The sequence below is a fragment of the Montipora capricornis genome, chromosome 8, assembly GCF_036669925.1.
Source record: "Montipora capricornis isolate CH-2021 chromosome 8, ASM3666992v2, whole genome shotgun sequence".
NCBI lineage: Eukaryota > Metazoa > Cnidaria > Anthozoa > Scleractinia > Acroporidae > Montipora > Montipora capricornis.
In genome coordinates, this window is record NC_090890.1 from 34,043,924 (window position 1) to 34,063,923 (window position 20,000).

General features: G+C 39.3%; 2 protein-coding genes across 3 annotated transcripts; one reads left to right on the forward strand and one right to left on the reverse strand.

The window, feature by feature from the left end:
• Positions 1-6,485: 6,485 nt before the first annotated feature.
• Positions 6,486-19,752, forward strand: LOC138059930 (26S proteasome non-ATPase regulatory subunit 10-like). 2 transcript variants are annotated; one of them, XM_068905588.1, is made up of 7 exons: positions 6,501-6,655; positions 9,514-9,612; positions 9,870-10,016; positions 11,127-11,215; positions 11,384-11,464; positions 12,646-12,727; positions 19,446-19,752. In XM_068905588.1, exons 1-7 carry the CDS (start codon positions 6,554-6,556, stop codon positions 19,515-19,517), a joined length of 672 nt encoding a protein of 223 aa, XP_068761689.1. In that variant the 5' UTR covers positions 6,501-6,553; the 3' UTR covers positions 19,518-19,752. The 2 variants fall into 2 exon arrangements, with proteins under 2 accessions (XP_068761690.1, XP_068761689.1); XM_068905589.1 differs by lacking the exon at positions 9,514-9,612 and having other exon boundaries at positions 6,486-6,655.
• On the reverse strand, positions 17,221-18,781 carry LOC138014201 (uncharacterized). Its single transcript, XM_068861217.1, has 2 exons — positions 18,248-18,781; positions 17,221-18,127 (listed from the first exon to the last, which is right to left on the reverse strand). Exons 1-2 carry the CDS (start codon positions 18,436-18,438, stop codon positions 17,596-17,598), a joined length of 723 nt encoding a protein of 240 aa, XP_068717318.1. The 5' UTR covers positions 18,439-18,781; the 3' UTR covers positions 17,221-17,595.
• Positions 19,753-20,000: the final 248 nt, after the last annotated feature.

The following is a 20,000-nucleotide window of genomic DNA, read 5'->3' on the forward strand; positions in this document are numbered from 1 at the left end:
GTTATGCACATGAAAGGATTAGTTTGTAAAGAAACTGAAGTGCCACGCCGGTAGGAAAGTAAGACACGAAAATTTATTTTTATCATGAAACTGAGTGGAATGCGAATCCGAAATCGTACGTGTGACTTCAAAATCGCGCTCAAGTTCGATTTGAAATCACAAGTATAATTTCGGACCAACATTGGACTACACGAAGTTCAATTACCGCTCTATTACGTCCATTTAGAAATAACACAATAATTATTTAATAGATAAAATACAGGATTTTAGTCAGTACCAATACTTTATCGATCCAGTTGAGAACAAAAGTTGCAAAATTCGCCTCAAAATGGTTTTCTTTTGTCATTCATTTTCCTTATAACAAGTCTTGAAGTATGATCGGTTTTTTCGTTTTAGTGTTCCATTCTCATTGGCTGAGGAAATGGTGCGACTTTGGAATAAATTGCACTGCTGAGAGCCAATCAGATTGCAAGGATCACCGGTGATTTCTAAATGGATATAATAAAGGTCGAAAATGCTACTGAGACTGATAAGATGGCTTGCGTTTCGATGGCAACCCTTCGTCAATTCGCTCTGATGAAGCTAGGGCCATCCCTTGAAACATCGGTCATGCCACCTCAGTTTCAAGGTGGCATTTTTACCTTTATCAACTCATAAACCAAGTTTTTATTGCATATTTCGTAATGATCAGTAGTAAGCGATTTTGGCAAATCACTCTAATCATGGCATCGTACAAGAGGACACGGAAATTTGTGAAGTTCTTTGTTGTGGATTCTCTTTTTATTATCCACCCTTGGTATATAATGAAATTTGATTTTCATTTGGTTGTGATTTAAAGCTCAATCCTTACGTATACTGCCGATCAAGTTGTTTTTAAACTTTATACACATACATATATCCATAAACTCTCATGGATAATGCATCATAAAACATTTTCAGCGCTTGTAGCTTTCTTTTTGGCTCACTAGGTCTGGTTCATCATTTCAACTACGTTCGAAAGCTGTTCGAACATACATGAAAAATGCACTTTTTTACCGCAATGACACACGTTTATCTAGCCCGCGAACGCAGACGTATTTCCGGCGATCGCTTCTCTCCCCCACCGGAAATACGTCTGCGTTCGCGGGCTAACGCCTATCCAAAACCGTTTTATTTTTTACTATTTTTATGTGGCCTCGCCCCTTCAAACTTACTCTCCAGGAGTGTTTCAAGGGCAGTATCAAGCCTGCTGAATGACCCCTCGTAAATTAGCGCATCTATTTCTTTCAGAATGGCTTCCTTCGAAGAATCCTCCATGAATTTTCATCCCACGTGAGTATACTGACTGAACGATATGGCAGCCACATTTGTCTTGTTCCTTGAAATCTCAAAGTGTTTAACAAGATCAGCGGCAAATTTCTTGCTCGCAGAAACCTGATCTCTTGTGACACTGGCTGCACTGTCCAGTAGTAAAACCATGCCTATCTTACGGCGACATTGAAATACTGCTTTGGTTAGTGGAACTGAAAGGATATTGATGAAACCATTAGGTGAAGGAAAATACGAAAAAAATGAAAGGTAGATGTGCTACAAATTAAGACCTCGACAAAGAAAACCATGTATGCCTACTCAAGAACTCTGAGAATACTTTAACCAGTGAGAGTTTAAAGTATGATTTTAGTCGGGTAGTATACTTAGCTTTTAAAACTCACTCAAAACATTGAGCAGCAAGGGAAATAGAAGTATGGCTTGAAACTTCATCATTTGAAACATGAGCAATTTGTCTTGCTAGTAAAAGATGTCTTAAGGCAATTTATCGTTAAAGGGTGTCATTGAATCTGGGGAATTTGAGGTTAAAATACATGGAATACATGGAATAGAAGTTAGAAATCCTTCGTTTTTGCGGAGATTCATATTAATATTGTCAAACATCTGCTAAAATGCTATTTTAAACATAGCTTTATTATCCTTGTTGCTGCAAAACGCCGCACATAATGTTTTTAATCATCACTCCGCGTATTCTTATTCCGGAATAGGGTCAATCGAACGCGCCCTAAAAGAAACGCTTCGTTCAATCAACACGGGTTCAAATAATAATAAATTCAAATAATAGTCATTACATTTTCTTTTTAATTGCGTTCGACATTTCTAATCTTGGTCATCCCGTGCCTAGGTGTTCGTTTTCGCTCGTCTGCGTCTTTAGCGTCATCTTGAACGCGATCGCGCAACTCGTGATTGTAGTTGCACAGATGCACTGATTTTTAACATAGGACATTTCTTAGTAATACTGTTTCAGACAATCTCAAGAAAATCCAGATTTTAACAAATACAGGGGCCGCGGAGAGGGAGGAGCTGGGAAGTATAGGCCCCCCCACTTCTTCTTGCAGTGTTATTTAGTTGCCTCCCACATTCAAACGTACTCCACGGTCCCTGAAATGTCATCACCTCTTTATTCTACACTTTCCATGCATTTTTAGCCACATTGCACAGCCTAGCATACCGAATACTTTTGAGACACGTTCTTTACAAATAAAATGCATCGTCTTTCATGGCATCTCGGCTCGTCTTGTGAGTTCTCCCAAAGAACGCACTTCATAATCAATACTTACTACTAGATTTTGTTTCCTAAAGAGGTTAATGGTCAGTATTTCGTTAGATATGAGTATTCCGATTAAAAAAAAAAAGAAAAGAAAAGCATTATGGTGCATATGATGTCTACAAGAGACAATCACATATTAGGCCACTTCGGAAAATACCATAATACCATTTCCAGTTTCTCTTGGGACTTACAATGGTCCCAAGAGAAAACAAAAACAATGCTTATTCAAATTTTGGGGGGACAAAAAAAGAGTATTATGGAATTTTTCGAAGTGAACTTGGTACGTCTCGATGGTCTCGGCATCCAGATAACAACCCCACCCGACCATGAGGGATTAACTTCAGTCCTGTCACATGAGTCACATTATTCTATACTTAACCACAAAGGTTTTCCCATACACATGAATTTAGCCCGCAAGCGGGCTCTTCCGTTGAAAATGGCGCACGCTCGAAATATCTTCTTCCATTGAAAATGGCGCGCGGTCGAAATATAAGGGCTTGGTGACTAGTCAAGAGACCGCGCGCTCTTTTCAACGGAAGACGATATTTCGAGCGCGCGCTATTTTCAACGGAAGAGCCTGCTTGCAGGCTAACGTGAATTGGTCAGCTGTCTAGTCACAGCTTAAAAATAATACATAAATACAATAAATTATACAATAAATACAGTAGACCTGATAAATATTAGAAAGAAAGGGGGTTATTCCATGTCGATAACGGAGTATTTAGCGAAAGCAGCTTCAATAATATCATTGCTTACGTTATTCCATACCTTTGTGGCCGTCAATTCTAGATACAAAACTATACTTGCAAACATTGCTAGAAGCTTCGGTGTAGTTTAATAAACTTATCATGGGTAGCCAGGATGGACCTGCCTCGTAACTCCCTGTTTCTGAGTCACATTGGCTGGTATAGGGAGGCTGATCATATTATTTATGGCGTTCCACATAACAATTAATCTTGTATTTAATCGACTCCCCTGAAGGGGCACCATTCCAACATGTCAAGTAACTTCGTAACAACTCCCGGGGACCCTGAGTAACAAGACTTAACCCATCGTGCTAATCGGCGCTGTACCTTCTCTAATTGCAGAATCAGTGTCCTTAGCAAGGTATGGGTACCATACACTACTGGCATATTCTATAAGTGTGATCTTGTGAGGAGTTTATATGCCCTCTCCTTGACTATTTGCGACCAATTTTCAAGGTTCCTCTTTAGAAAGCTAACGTTTGATTTGATTTTTTAGTAGTTATGTTAATATGTCGGAACCAATTAAGATTAGAAGTTAATTTAACAACTAAGTAAGGATAATTTGAGACTAAAGGGATCGAAAGCCCTTGAGCAGTATAGTTCAATATTATCGGCGAGTTAGACCTTGATATCTTTAAAACATTACATTTTCAGTTTAAGATTAAATAAAAGTTGCCAAGTAGTGGCCCACGTAATTAGAACGTTCAGGCCCCTTCGCAAGTTCTCTGCATCCTGAAAAGATGACATGTAGTTAGTTGTACAATTATAGTATCATCAGCAGAAAGTCTCAATTTAGAGCTTAATGAAAGTGAAAGATCATGCAATGTCGTTAATATAATTCAGGAATAGCAGTGGTCTATAATATTTGTTGTTTCTCTCCCTAGCTACTCTTCTCCTTTGCTTCCAAAGCACTTCAATAATCTGAGATAACTACTACGGTTAATAAATCTTGCAACCAACCCACATACCATATTAGAACAGATAAATGGACAACACTCCGGTAGAAATGCGAATTTGACCCCATAAAATACTGTAATAAAGTGCCTGTGGGGTATGAGTAGCCATGAGGGCATTATGAGTGTGTACCTAAACATCAAATATTTAACGCCGGCAATGATGTGTGAGTGCAGAGGAGCAAACTACAAAGCAATGAGAATTGATCTGATCCTTAGTTTCCTACCCACTATCACTAAAGTAGGTAGGCAACCTTGATAAAACCCTGTGAGACTTTCCTCCTCATGCTAATGCTTCGGCTAGTTTTACGATTCAGGCACGGGCATTCTCTTTTTCTTTTAATTAATTTATTTTTCTCTGAACACAGGCGGGATTCTGAAAAGAGAACGATCTGATTGGTTTCTACCTTGCCCACGGACCCGGGCAGAATCGATACATCAGTGATTAATAACCACGTGCTCAGCGATTGCTTTTTTTGTTGTTGTTGTTGTTGTTTTATGTACTGTTTTTGTGTTTTCTTTTAAATACTTTAAAGCCTATTCCCTCATCTATAAACGTTTTGGGGGCATTTGAGAAAAAGGTCCCTGGCAATGTGCGGCATGAAAACATTACAGGTAGGATGATGTTTCAATTTTATCTTTCTCTATTTGCATTTGCCGAACTGAAACAATTTTCACAATTATGACTGAAACGAAAGAAAGCAGTGCTTGTGAAGGCAGCCAGTGCCTGTCGAAATATTGGCTTTAGATAACAATATTCCTCCGCTATTCAATCAGCCTTGCTCTTTTTGGTTTTATATGGCCGCGGATAAGATCCGGTGCTACTGCGATGTTACGCAGGTCCTTGGCTGCGCAGGTATAACAAAAGGTTTTTTTCCCCAACGAGGGAGCTCAGTTTGCATTCACAGCGGCCATTCTTTTATACCACAAACAACTTGCATCAATATGGCAGCTCGAATCGGCAAAATATATCGGGATCCTCTCATCCTGGGCCCGGTTGTTGTAAAGCCGATTAACTTAGGTAATCCAGCATTAGCGACTTCCTGTAATGAAAAGTTTTGCCGATTATCAGCGTTGAACAGCATTTGGGAGAAGAGAAATAAACTCCTTGGTTAATTTATAATCTGGGATTAGCGTTAATAGACCAATTTCGATATATTAAAATTCAGTCCTAAACAAAAGGCATCATCTCGAGTCTCTGGGGAATAACCTCATACAAATCCTTATATTTATTCCCCAGAGCCTCGAGATGATGCGTTTTGTTTAGGACTGAATTTTAATATATCGAAATAGGTCTATGGGCTTTTTGAACAACCGTGCCCTGAATACCTCGGTCTGGTGTTTGATATAACAGAACTCTTTGAACTCTTTGAACTCTTTGAGGTTACGATGTGACCTCGAAAGGTATGTACGTCATGTATGGGTACATATAATGTACCGGGGTATAATGAGTACCGGCAAAAAACACGTGTCCTCTACAATCGTACCGGAACTTCCTAAGCCGTACTTAAACTTCCACTTCATCCTTGTCCGTACTATGCTAGTCCCACTCCCTAGTCCTAGTCACCCGATATGTACTTTAAGGTCTACACTACAAGGGATAGCTCTTGCGCCGTCACGAAAACCGTATCGGATAGGGCTTTTTGTTGACACACAAAAAGCTGATTTCAGCGCGGTTTTTGCAACGGAGCGAGGCTGCGGCGCTTCGATCTTGAAAGTGAATTGTCATGTATCGGTTAGGCTCTCGTGCCACTCTTTGCGGTAGTGTGAACAGATATCGAACCATAACGAAGTCAATAACTGGGAGCGAGGAACGGAACTCAACACTCAGGGTACTTTCGTGGTTTTTGCTATCTCAAGCACATCATGAGTTTACCGTTCTACAACAGGTTCTTTCATCTTTTCGTACTTTGCTCTTGTTCCATCCCAACTGGGACCCTCATACTCACACTTCTAGACTTGCACACTAGCGCACAACGAACAATAATATTATCCACTTCATCGCCTGTCCAGGAAAACCACCATTGAGTATCGTAACGCCCGAAAATAAACCGCTGTACGAGTGTTTTGTGAATAACAATTCAGCACCAAACCCTCTTTGGCCAAAGCTCCCTTGCGATCCCTTGACATGTCTGGGACGTTTCTGTTCATACCAGACGGAGTATTTTCAGTAATTTTCGTGTCGACACGATAAGCTAGCCGGTATACTTGGTGATGACTAGTGCCCAATCTTCTAGTAACTCTGGTTCGAAGCGCCATGTTGCAATTTATGCAGTATGTCTAGTGTCGAGGTTTGCTCTCTTGCTTACGAGGGAAAATTCAGAGAATTGAAAGAAAAAGTCTACATGAAACCAAGCTTAGCAACTAAAGTAGATGAGGTAAGATACGGAATATAAACCACAGGAATCAAATATTATTAGGGCTTAAGAGCTACATGTACATGTACTTATTTTCAACTGAGTCATCGTGAACAAGTCCGTTATCAGGGGTTTAATGCATGGATGTCAGAAAACAGTGTTTAGAAGCAAAAGGAAATTTGGGAACAATTTCAGAATTAACATAAGTTGTATCAAAACAATTAAACGCCATCCTGATAACTGAGCACAGAACTGTAAAAATAATATTCATGGTCTATTACTCCAATATTCTATCCTCTACATTTTCAAATCAAGAAATACTTTATAGGTAAAAGAAGCTATCAGCTGTAATTGAAACATCTTGCATAAGAAAATTGAAGACTCAAATGACTGTTTAGGTTTAGATTTATGGGCTTCAGATAAAATCTGAAGCTGGATCAGAGTGGTCGTAAATGGGGTTTCTTGAAAACAAAGATCCCTAAAAGCACTGAGACTCAACAGTGTAAGACTCGAAAATGAAGAAAGTAACCCAAAATCCTCAATTTCGCCAACCCTAGGCCTAACTAACTAGGGTTTTGGGTTACTTTCTTCGTTTTTGAGTCTAATCAGTGGGTCTTAGGGGTCTTAGGGGTTTTTGTGTTCAAGACACCCGTATTAACCCATTGACTCCCAGGGGTTCCCCATTGGCAAGTAAAATCGACTGGCATTAGACAGAGTAAAATACTAAGCGTGACTGGTTCAGGCCGGCTTGGAGGTCAAAGGGTTAAATGGGTATTTCATTCAAGGTCAGGGAGGCGTGGTGGCCTATCGGTTAGTGTACTGAGGGGGATGAATAGGGGTCAGCAAATCCGTCTATCCGTGCTAATTTATGGGCTTCTGAGGTTTGGCAAAATCCGCCAAACCTCAGATATTTTTACAAAAATCCGAATCCGCAGTACCGTTAGAGAAGTGAGCACCTAAGAACATTCAGCAACTTAACTGACGCTAAAGAAACACCTGTCATGAAATTACATGTAGCCTAGTGTGTATCCGCACTTGGTCAGGTGCTTAAAGTGCGTAATCGTTCCTAACAAGAACATGGACCCTCTATCGAGTTCTGAAATGTCAGTTTTCGTCTCCTCCTCATCAGAGCTACAGACGTATTCAGTCACCACATCCGTAGCATTGTCTGTCTGGAAGCAGAAAACCTGGGTTACTAGAGTTTTCTGGAGTCCAATTACATTGAAGGTCAAAAATGTGTTACAGCTGTTATCAGTAACTAGCGCCCCTCAATGACTTTTTTTCGTAAGTAAAATTTAGTTGGACGTCAAACAAATGTTTCCATGACAATACTCCAACTTTCAGTTGTTACTGAAAGTCCCAAGTACAATGTACAAACACTGTTTCCTTCAGAGCATGTTCTTTCAGCATTGCAGTGCCGAAACTATGGAACTCTGTTCCGTTCGAAATTAGATCTGCTGAAAACTGAAATCAATAATTGAGTTCAACAAAGGAGATTTGCAGTTCATAATCATGGGTATCCAGTGGTTTCAAGGGTGACCTTTGTTAGATTTTTACGTCGACTGTCAACATTTTCTACGCCATTATTTTTCAATGATGTAATACGTCAAATATGCAAAGACTGTCGTGCACATCATGGTTTCTTGTAGTCTGAGCATCGACAGAAGGTTAAGTGATGGTAAACAAGTAAGTAAGGGGTCATTTATAGACATATCCATGTTTAATTCGATATTTTAATATATTTTTAGTGAGTTTTAATAGTTTGTAATGCCCATTTGATCATTTGATATTATGTTAATTTGCACAATTCCAAGTAATAAAATTATTATTGTTATTAATTTATTATTATTATTATTATTATTATTATTATTGTTATTATTATTATTATTATTATTATTATTATTATTATTATTTCATGTTGGATTCTAAACGCCTACTTCCTCAGGATTTACGTACCATGTATCGATATGTACATGTAAGTAAAGTATGATGCTCACGTTTAAATTAGGATGTTCATTAGGACGGAAACATCGTTATACTCCCTCAAAAATTCCAGAACCCAAATTTCGTCCCCATGAATGCACTTCGTAATAGTAATTATCATTAATGATTACTCAGGACTAGTTATTTAAATCTAAATTGAAAACCCCTATTTTATAATGCATATTTTTTAACTCTCTGTGCTTCTTGACATTATTCCATTTTGTTAATTAATATTCTCTGTTTATTGTTTTTAGGATCTTTGATTATTATCAGATTTTATCCTTCTTCGTAGTTTGAATATTTCTTGTTAACCACTCCAGAGCCTTGTATAAAGAGCTATATAAATAATGAATTATTATAAAATTATTATTATTTTTATTATCATTATAATTATTATTATTATGAAAATATATATATTATTATTATTATTATTATTCAAATGAAGTGCATTTTATCATGTATTTAGGAAATTTGTGCTCTACAAATTCCAATAATAATAATAATAATAATAATAATAATAATAATAATAATAATAATGATTATGATTATGTTGTTTTTGTTTTTTTTTGTTTTTTTTTTTTCGATGTCCTGAAAGGGATCTATTGCAGGGCATAAGACTTTATGTACCGGGTAATATATGTGAAGAATTACTTTTGGAAGACCCAACAAATTCCCCAACTATGGTATATTTATGAAGATATTCTGTACCACTACAACCAACAAAATTGTATTCCAGCAAGGGATGGTCACAGCTGGAATTGATTAAGCCATATGATCATCTTGGGAGTCAGGTTTTGCAATTTTAATTAATAAAATTAACCAGTCCAAAACCCATTTGAGTAGCTGTTAAACTAACAGTGATAAAAGTGATAAAAGTTTAATGTATTCTTTGGTAGAATGAACGGATGCCACTTCACTGGGCAGCATCTGGGGGACATTCGGAGATTGCTCAATTTCTGCTTAGTCTAGGAGTACCAGTAGATAACAAAGATGATGTAAGTTTCCTAGTCGTACTGTAACAGTATAATGTATACTACATGTTGCCTTCTTCACTTAAAAATCGTCTTTCAAAATACAATATTGTTACATGTTCATGTACATTCCCAATAATTGTTAAGCATACACACGGTTGTGTATGCAGAACTATTTTATCCCTTGTTACTACCCACTGTCAATGTTTTTGAAGTGGCATCTGATACATTGAAGAGATTTAGAGACTGAAATACTACTAGTTTTCTGCCCTTATCTGTAGTCACAGTGGACGCCGCTAATGATTGCTTCTTCAGCTGGAAGAGATGCAATTGTGTCCATGTTGATTGGCTATGGAGCTGATGTAAATAGCATAAATGAAGGTGGTCAAACACCACTGCATTATGCAGCTTCAAGGAACCGATATGAGGTATGTCTGAAATGTTATGTTCTTTTTGAAGGTAATGGAAAGTGTAAGCAAAAGGTACTTTTGTTTTGATAAGTGATAAGATGTGGGAGAGATTGCTGATAAATTCAGTTAGTGGTTCCTAATAATAACTTTCAAAAAGTTAATGAAACCCCCAATACTACCTTTTTGGACGCCCTTCCATATTCCCCATTCAGAAAAAGCCAAAATTGCTAGGAATTGCTTTGAGTTGCTATTAATTAAGTACTGGTAACTTACAGAAATCGTTATCATGTACCGGTAATCAGTTTTCCTTCCGCCTACCAGGACGGTCTCTCCACGAATTGAGAGCTCATCGTACAGCATTGCTACTGGTTGTACTGTAGATGTATAACTACTGCACATGTTTAACTTAAGTGTGGTGGCTCTTACATTTAACTACCAAACCGTTTCTATGGACCCCTTCAAATAGTCATTTCTCGAGTCCCTTTAACTCTACAGTTATCCTTTTTTGCCAAGTGTGTTGTATTTAACATTTCTTTGTCTGGTTTGACTCACAACCATATTTGGTAAATCATGTGACCAAAACAGGAAATGCCAAAAAACTCAGCAACTTTACTGTTTCTCACCAATTTTTAATGCAACAGTATGAGAACATTTTAATGCAAAATTTGTAGCATGGATTTCTTAAAAAATTGTCTCAAAAAATTATGATGTCATAAACACTTCAAAATATCAGTTCCATTTTTTTGTCCAAATACAAATCCCTTGCTACAGTTTACGAAATACGAGGGGACGGTTCCCATCCGATGAAAAAACTACCTCTTCCTAAATCATTTCCTGAGAGGTTTTACATGTTTTTCACTGAAACGGCCGGCAGAGAACTGGGACTAGTTGTGTGTGCGCCATCTTGTTGAATTGATGACAGATTGCCATTGAGAAAGTTACTTCAAAGCACCATCCATGCAACCCTTTTCTGGGGCTCTTGACTAAAAAGCTTCCTTACCAACCATTGTCTTTCTGTAGGTAAGTGCCACCACCCTAATAATAACTTATCCATGTAGAAATCACTTTAATACTGTGAATTTAGCAAATTTATTAATGTATCATGCCAACTTCTGTCGTTGTTTATAGATTGCTGAGTATCTGCTTCAAAATGGTGCTGCTGTAAATGCACAGGATAAAACCAGTGCCAGTACCCCACTGCACCGTGCTGCGTCTAGGTATGAAAGATGATTACATTTACACTGTGGCAACATTGTTGAAAATGTTCACTAATTTTTTGTTTTTAAGTCTAGTTTAATCCTATTTTACACTTTTTATTTCCTCACCTCGCTGCTTATTTTGGTTTCAGTTTTATAAAAGACTTTTTATTTTCATGGCATTCACAGGGGTCATTCCAAAATGGTGAAGTTGCTTCTAAAACATAGTGCTAACTGTGACATACAAGACATTGAAGGCAACACAGCTCTGTGAGTTTGCCAACTGCTAAGTGATTAATACAATATAATCAGGCGATCTGTATTAAGTATAGTACGTTTATTAATGTATTCTGCTTTTAAGTTACAGTTTGGTCATTCTGTAGTTTTTTTAGACAGACTGTTCAGACTATTCAGCTAGGGTAACATAATAGTTTAAGTTAACTGTAGATGTACACTGTATCAAGATTTACTGAGGAATACGATGGGGCCTGAAACTGTGTTTCTCTTGACAATTTTGTTAATCAATTAATCCACAAGCCAGCCAAAAGACGACGCAAGGCTGGCGAGGCTGCAAAGTGTAAAGCTGTGCCAGGTTGTTGTAGAGGTAAAGTTTTCTCGGTCGACATCAACGTGTGATACCATGCAATGTAATCTACGGTTTAGCCATTTGGATAGTCAAAACGATTTTGAAATCGTTTGGCTTTCCGAATTGGCTATTTTAAGAGCCAATGAATGGACCTGATTGTATGAACATGATCATTGTGGTGTGGCAAATAATGCAATGCATTGCATTTGTTGGGATGCGTTCTCACAAGAAAGTTAGCATGGGATAATTTGAACTTATATCGCATTTGATGGGTTATACGGAAATGTGAATAATCTTCAACTTGTACGTCAGCTTTGCTTGGGGCTTGGTGTGGCCAACATAAGGGTACCTCTACATTTATATACTTCTAAGGAGGATTAGCCTACATGTATACTAATGGGAATGTAATTGTTAGAAACGTTAGAAAATACGAAGCCATCTCTGCCGGGTCAGAACTGAATTACATGAGAAGTTAGGAAGGCACAAGAGAACCGCTGGCTGCGTTCCCCTGACTAATTTTACCTCCGTTAGTGCTTTGCAAACTTCCCATGTTCCCTGCTCTATGTTCGCTCGCTAAATAGTTGTTCTGTGATTTTTAAAGTTCACTTTCTGCAAGGCAAGATACTTCCTTAAAAATGTCCTACATGAGAAAAGTCAAGTGAATGTCTGATCGCGCAATTTTTTTCTGCAAACTTTTTAACAACCAAAAAACTAGAGTGGTGTTAACAGAGTTAAAAAAGGATAATTTTTCGTTGTGACTTATCTTTTTGTCGTTGTGAAATTTGCCGTTTATCGTAGTTTTGCTCGTACTCTTTACTGTATACACATGCTGAAGTATGAAACAACGGTTTACTAATCTCATCAGACATATGGCTTGCCAGGAGGAAAGAGCAGAAGTTGCCGTGATATTGGTGGGAAATGGAGCTAACCTGCAAGTGTTAAATAAGGTGAGAAATTACAGTAAAAATTTGTGCACCCAGAAAAGTATGTGTACATAGTTATGTTATTGGCATCCTAATTTCGTATCGCATGCGTCAGAAATCGAGATTTTTTGTGAAGACTGCAAATTGGCCGCCCCTCTAGGTTTTTACAGGGGCTTTGGCCTCAGTTTCGTGTACATCGACTACGTCATTCCTGTGCACGTGCTCTTTTCTGGCTAAGTTTGTCGTTTAAACGGTGCGTCGGGTGTTGATTGTATTTCTTCGCTATGAAGCTGCTGTGATAGGTAAGTTTATATATATGTACATTGAATATTCATTTCCAGTAGTACAAAAAGTTATTCAAAAGTCCTCTAGGTTGCATTCATCGAAGTGTGAGGGAACTGTGTACAACTCCCAATAAGAGAATTAAGCCTCAGTTCTGTACTGGATTTGCAGTTCGTGTTGAGGTAAAAAAGAACAAAGGAACTTTTATTTAAGTGTCTAGTCGATTTAGCGCTGGAGCACTAATTGGGGACACTGTAAAGTGAAATTAACAATCAACGCAAATCAAGTCAAATGCTGGTTTTCGAGGAGAGGGGAAACCGGAGTACCCGGAGAAAACCTGTCGGTGCAGAGTAGAGAACCAACAAACTGAACCCACATATGACGCCGAGTCTGGGAATCGAACCCAGGCCACATTGGTGGAAGGCGAGTGCCCTCACCACTGCACCATCCTTACACCCCAACTCGCTCGATGAAGAATCGCCGTGCTGTTGTAACTCGTTGGCCTTATGCAATGTACCAAGCAGATCTAACGAGCTATGCAGCTCTTTGGCTATTTTACCAAAGAAATTTACCGAGTTGTGTAACCAGGCGGCCATTGTGCCAAACAATTTCAAAATTATTGGGTGTTTCTAAAACGAAGACTCATTGATCTAAAACGAAGACGGCCCTGTGATCTAAAACGAAGACCCACTGATCTAAAACGAAAACCTACCTTTAAAATGTCAGAGCGATGCCAAACAGCTTATAGCTGGTCAGTGGTGCACGACATTGCGTGTTATGAAATTGTTGGAGCGGTGGACCAACAGGAACAGTGGAACAGCTAGATGTAAGATATAATATATCTATTTATGTAAAATTTAAAAACTTGTCGGGTACTTCTACAACCAGAACTGACATCACCAGCGAGTGTTCAAAAGGGAACCGGAACCTTGAACATCGCGATAACTTGATAGGATAGCTTCCGAAAATACAACCACGTGTTCGCCATTTTGTTCAATTACGTACTGTAATTACTTCAAAAAACCCTTTGAGGTTGTTTGAAATTATTATAATTCAATTATAAGCAAGGACTTTAATTAGTTGATGTGAACCCAATTCATATTTAATTCGATCATAATCGAGGCCTAATGTGAACACAGCTTTAGACAACGAGAGAATGAACGGAAACCAAGCAAAATGGCCGTGGTTTCACCAGCTGTTTTTAAGGTCGTTTAGTGAGTGTCATCCGGAAATCGCTTGAAAACAGTTGCTTTTCCAACTCGCTTAAAGTTGTTAAGCGAGTCGGCAAACCTCAATGGAATTCTCATTAAATTTAATCCACCAAACGAATTAATTTCGGCCAATGAGGCTTGCGGTTATTCAAATCGGAAATACAACAGGCGTGTTACTTTTATTATTGTATTGGCACGTGCTCTCTCCTCATTTAATCTTACCCGTGAAAACACCAATCATATTTCAGTCGCCTAACGAAGTCTGCAAACAAACCACTTTCAGGAAGTAAGCTCGAACACAGCATGGGGAATTTCTCTGTTTTTTCAGTTCAAAGTGATTGCATTTCACTGCTCGTCCATTACGTAAAACGCCGTAAGAGTCAAATGGTGACTATCAAAAGACGTTTCTATTAATCTGCGTACAGAAATATTTCTGTTTGTCGTCCTCGAAAAAGCGCCGCACTTGAGGCGCGAAAAATTGAAAAAGCACCGCGGCGCTTATTCGAGTAACTACAGTACTCTTTTTATTTATTTGCACGCAAACCCTTTTAGCGTAGAGTGCACCGGTAAGCTTAACTTTATTTTTTTGGTTACCGAAATCCCAAGAACTATCTGTTCGGTGAAATATATGTACACCCAATTCTCTAAATTATGAGCATCAATGATGTAAAGCATTGTTGTTAGCACTGAATGGATTTGAAAGACATGCACCGTGGTTTTTACCGTGCCCCCGGCGCTTAAAAACCCTTAGTGGATCTTCGTGTTCAATCAACGGCATTTAATTTACTTTAAAGGGTGCTTAAATTACTTTCGTCCACTTTGTGAAAAGTAAACGGTAACTGTGAGAGTTTGCAAAAACTAGCGCCTTGACAAAGAATATTCGACAATTGAAAGAAAGCAGTGAAGAAATGTTTGTGAGTTGCGTAAGGCAAACTAATGGTATTGGACTTTCTATAATTGAAGAGGGAAAAGAAGCATAAGCTGTACCATTTATCAGAAAAAAACCGGTTTTGTGATGGAAAAAGAAATAAAACGATCTCGGAACGGTAATCCTAATAAATTTAGAGACAGGTTACAGTAATGCAAGAAAATGGTATTGTCGGAGAAATTCTGTTCGTTTCGGTAAAACCAGCAAAACGAGCAAAACATTTCCGCTGAGATTAGCCGCACCATTTCTTTTCTCACCGAACTTAAAACAAGCTGTTTTTTGGACAAATGGTTAACGTCCTGTGTCATCTTCTACTGTTCCTGCTGTTCCACCGTTCCTACACTTTCATAACACAAGATGTCGTACCACTGACCAACCATGAGCTGTTTGGCATCGTTCTGACATTTTTAAAGGTAGGTCTTCGTTTTAGATCAGTGGGTCTTCGTTTTAGATCACAGGGTCAAGAGCAAATGAGGCCTGCTCTACCGAGAGAAATTAGTGGATTAACAAGCCATGGCAGAATAAATGCTATGGGTAGTGTATACACTCCTTTTCATGCTTTGATGAATGATACCTGGAGATGTAATGTTTTCAAGAAAATTATGTAATTTAAGCGATGTGTGCGCCAATGTTGTAGTTTTAAAGAGCACTGAGAAAAGTGGTTACTCTTTTGTGAATTCTGAGAGAAGCCATTACATTCAGGATAGTTTTCTTCATACCAGTAGTTGTTACAGTACGGACCGAGAAAACGAATTTAGTAAGATATTTATTTTATCTCTGAGGTTAATCCGGCGCGCGGGCAAGGAAACTAGTCAAAGTCAAGCGGAAGGTTCAACTGCCACAGATTGCCGTGCCAAAATTCCAAAAACTAAATCTTCTTGGCTGTTAAGTTTGAAATAGTTGCTTGCAAGATTCAAACAGTTTTCAGTACAACTTTATGCAACAGAAATGACGTGAAAAACTCGCTAGATGATGTTTTATCGAAATTTTAAATTTAGCGGGCTGTACAGCGGGCCGTACTGTAGAATACGGCCCGCTAATTTAGCCAATTACAGCGCGCGTACTATCTGAGAGATATAATAAATGTATAGAAGAGACAAGTAACAAACAAATAATGGAGGAAGCCGCCAGCAATGGTCAAGAATAACAAAGCGTTTGGGAAGGCTAAAAAGGCTAAATACCAATATTAAGAGTAACTAAGAGCTGGTGTTGAATATCTTCCCTACAGTAAGTATCTTTGGCCTTCTCGGTCTTCCAACGACCATGCTTCTTAATAACACGATCAGGCAAATCGTTATTAGCGGCTGCGGAAGCACCTCCGATCCTGAGGAAATGAAGACCATACAGCTTAGTATCAAGGCCAATGGCCTTAAACTTTTCAATAAAAAAGTTCTCTAGCTCTAGAATACGAAAGCTTAGAACCTGCGCGGAGGGAATAATTTCTATTTTTACCGTTATACAAGGAACGGAACACGAACTCCGTGGAATTAAAGCATGAAGTCATTAAATATTGAACAATAATAACAACAAACGCTGCTTACGACAATACAAAAGGCTATGTAGCGTGCAGCATCAATAAACGCTATAAAGCGTACAACAATAACTAGCGCTACGAAGCGCACAGCAATAACTAGCGCTATGAAGCGGATAACAACGACCAGCGCTATGAAGCGCACAGCAACAATTAGCGCTATGAAGCGTAAAAGACTAACCGTCCAACAGTAAAACTAAAACCGCAGACTTAACCTAAACGGACAAAATATTGTATTGTGACCATCCCGAGCAGGTGCAAAAACAAAAGAAGGGTCAGAAAATTCAACCACTTGACGAACGGAAAGCCTAAGACCACCCATCGGAAACACGGTTGGCCAAAAAGCTGCTAAAAGCCACTTGGGGATAACGAGAACGCTCCGAGCGCCGCGTAACTCTAAATTAAAAATTGTACGACTAATAAGATAAATAGGTGGCACCAACCAATTGTTCTCACACTCTAGTCATCAAAATCAATGGCTCTACTTAACGAATCAGCATAATCATTGAGAAACCTGGGGACCCACTCAATTTCAATATCGACAAATTGTAAAATGGTACAAAGTTGAAAGATCTCAAGAGCGTGGCGCTGCAACCTGAGGGATGTACTGCCCTTACTGGCGATAACCGAAGCATTTTTGCTGTCCGTCTACACTTAGACCACTCTGCCCTGGGTAAGCGACTTAAACGACAAGCGAGGAAAGGATAGCAAGCAATTCCGTACCATTGCTATCAAGAATAGATTCCATAGAGGAAAAAGCTTTGTAAAACAGTTCAAACTCCCACATGTCAACAAAAAGGGCATGTCCCCCTCAAGCAAAGGCACTAGCGTCAGTGCAGCGGTACCTTGCTCATACTCATACAAGCTCTGTTTATAGAACGCTAGAGAAGAATTGTCAGTAAACTTATCTTCCATAAGTGTCATGAACTCCTGGGATACATCAGGTTGAGAGACGGTGGAAACAGACCCTTGACCGGTGCACAATAAATCTGAAACGATAGAAGACAGGTTGTCCAAGAACTGCGAGCGGGAAGTAGCGTGTGGTGGACGTGCTAGGACTTGCTCCGGCAGCGTGAACAGCATTTCCGGTGGTGAAGGTTCGGGCAAGCCTGACGGGACACTCTCTCCTCCAATGTCCGGAGGAGCCGCAGAACCGGCAAGCACCTCTTTGGCGATTGTAGGAATCCCTGGGTTGCTGGTAAATGGCAGCGGTTGAGGAGGCGAACTGACTACTCTGGAAGTGTCTACGAAGAGCGTATGGCTGAGAAAACGGCGGATATCTTCCCTGCACGCGTTCAGCATTTTGGCGTTTGGGACGAGTGCGGGTCTTGACTCTCAGAGCTTCCCTTTCAGCAGCGCGGATCCTCTTATCGTCCTCCAAGTCAAGAGCAACAGCGTTGCTCTCGTAATGTTTGACCGTGAGCCAACCTCCTTCGGAAAAATCAGCAATTCGGATCTTTCTGTTACGTTCCTTTAATAGAATCGTTCAAAAGTAGGGACGCTTTGCTGAATCTTGAACAAGAAGAGCCTTCGAAACGCTTTCGAGAAGATCCAAAACTTCAAGGTTGAACTTATAGTTCCTTTCGTTTCCAGGATAGGAAAACTTGAGCTCGCTCTCGACCTTGAACTGTTTAGAGGCGGATAATGCGCTCTCGGCGTCGGTAGAAGCCTTCTCAAATTTAGAAGAGAGCTCAGAAGTGTGAGACTTGAGTTGCTCGAGTAGGAAGGTACGGAACTCGGTTAAATCCTGTCGAGTAACCGTTTCTTGTTCGTCGCCCGACATCGAACGAAAAATATGAACCGTAGCAAAACAACGTACAACTCGAGTAAACTGGTCGGCGTCAAGTGGTGTGACATTCACGAGGAGTGGTATATAAAGGCCTAATTATCCCAATGGGAATTTAACCAAGCAACTTAATTAGACAGCTACAAGAAATACATTTTGTTTGTCCATCCAAAGTTTGCATGAGCATTGTTTTATTTCCTCTTGGGATTTACGATGTTCCCAAGAGAAACTGGAAACAATGCTTATGCAAAATTTTGGAGGGACAAACAAAGAGTATTATGGTATTTTTGATACTGGCCAATAGCCCTTTTTGCAGATAGGGCGGCCATTTTGATTTCTATTGTTTCGAACGACATTATGGGATGCTCAGGGGGCAAATTAATATGTATTTGCCCCCTGTGCATCCCATAATAGCTATTCGAAACAATAGAAATCAAAATGGCCGCCGTATGGGTGAAAAGGTCTATAGACCATGTTCGTATTTCTCAGTAATGGACTGGAACTAGCTTGCAGTGGAGGTTAATGCGGGGGAATGCATGTATATTAAAAAGTATTTGCGTTTGAAAAGATTTCCCCGCATAAGCCTCCATTGCAATCTAGTTCCAGTCCAATACTGAGAATACGAATATGGTCTATTGCATTTGGGTTTAGGGTTAGTGTTTCAATTTATCGCTTTTTCTGTGAAGGTAACATACGTTGTGCATGTACATGTATATGTATAGTTCTATTCTATGATTTGACCGACGATTAAGTACCATTACGGTTTTCCAAAACGCCTTGACTAGGTTAATTAAAATGGCTGGCATATTCGCATTCACGCGCTCAGGCCCCTTTGTGTGCATGTGTACTACTTTGACTATTTAAGAAATTGAGGACGTTTTCCGTTTTTCCATAGCCTCATCTAAACGCCAGGGGGAGTTGGGGAGAATTCGAGACAGTTATGCAAACCCGAGACGCGGTTGAGTGTTTGCATAACTGTCGAGAATACATTTTTCTTTTCACAGGAGAAACTGTCACCCCTGGAGTTTGCCAACAAAGGGCTCGCAAGACAACTTGTTCAGATGAGCAACGAGTGACGCTTGGCTCTATGTACGCTGAGATAGGAAAATGCAACTAGTTACTCATAGGGTTATCTTCAAACCGTAATGTAACATTTCTATTTTTTCCGAATATAGTACAACTAAAGATGACTGCCAAGTCATGCGATTCTCGCAATGGTGTCTGGTTCTTGTAATGCGAACTCGTGTTACAGAAAACTTAAATTATTTCGACAAAAAAAGAGAAAAATTATAATTATAATATCGTGAAAAATGTGCTGGCCTGTTTTGTGTATGATTTTGTTACTATAAATTCTTCTTTTTTTTTTTTTTGTATTTCCGGCTTGTTCTGTCGTAACTGATTCATCTAAGGGGAACGTATACGTAGCCTGTGTGGCAAGCGTTTCCGTGGTGGAACCGGCAAGATTTTCGATGTTTTGGTCGCGCGCAAAATGGGACTAGACATACACAGACTATTAAAACGTAACCGTACGGAAATAGCGGCAATTCATTAAGTAAGTA

Coding starts and splice junctions, on each gene's coding strand:
- LOC138059930 (XM_068905588.1), top strand. CDS start 6,554: ATGTCTAGTGTCGAGGTTTGCTCTCTTGCTTACGAGGGAAAATTCAGA. Junction 9,613..9,869: donor CAGTAGATAACAAAGATGAT/GTAAGTTTCCTA, acceptor CCTTATCTGTAG/TCACAGTGGACGCCGCTAAT. Junction 11,465..12,645: donor ATTGAAGGCAACACAGCTCT/GTGAGTTTGCCA, acceptor TAATCTCATCAG/ACATATGGCTTGCCAGGAGG.
- LOC138014201 (XM_068861217.1), bottom strand. CDS start 18,438: ATGTCGGGCGACGAACAAGAAACGGTTACTCGACAGGATTTAACCGAG. Junction 18,128..18,247: donor GAGCTCAAGTTTTCCTATCC/TGGAAACGAAAG, acceptor GATTCTATTAAA/GGAACGTAACAGAAAGATCC.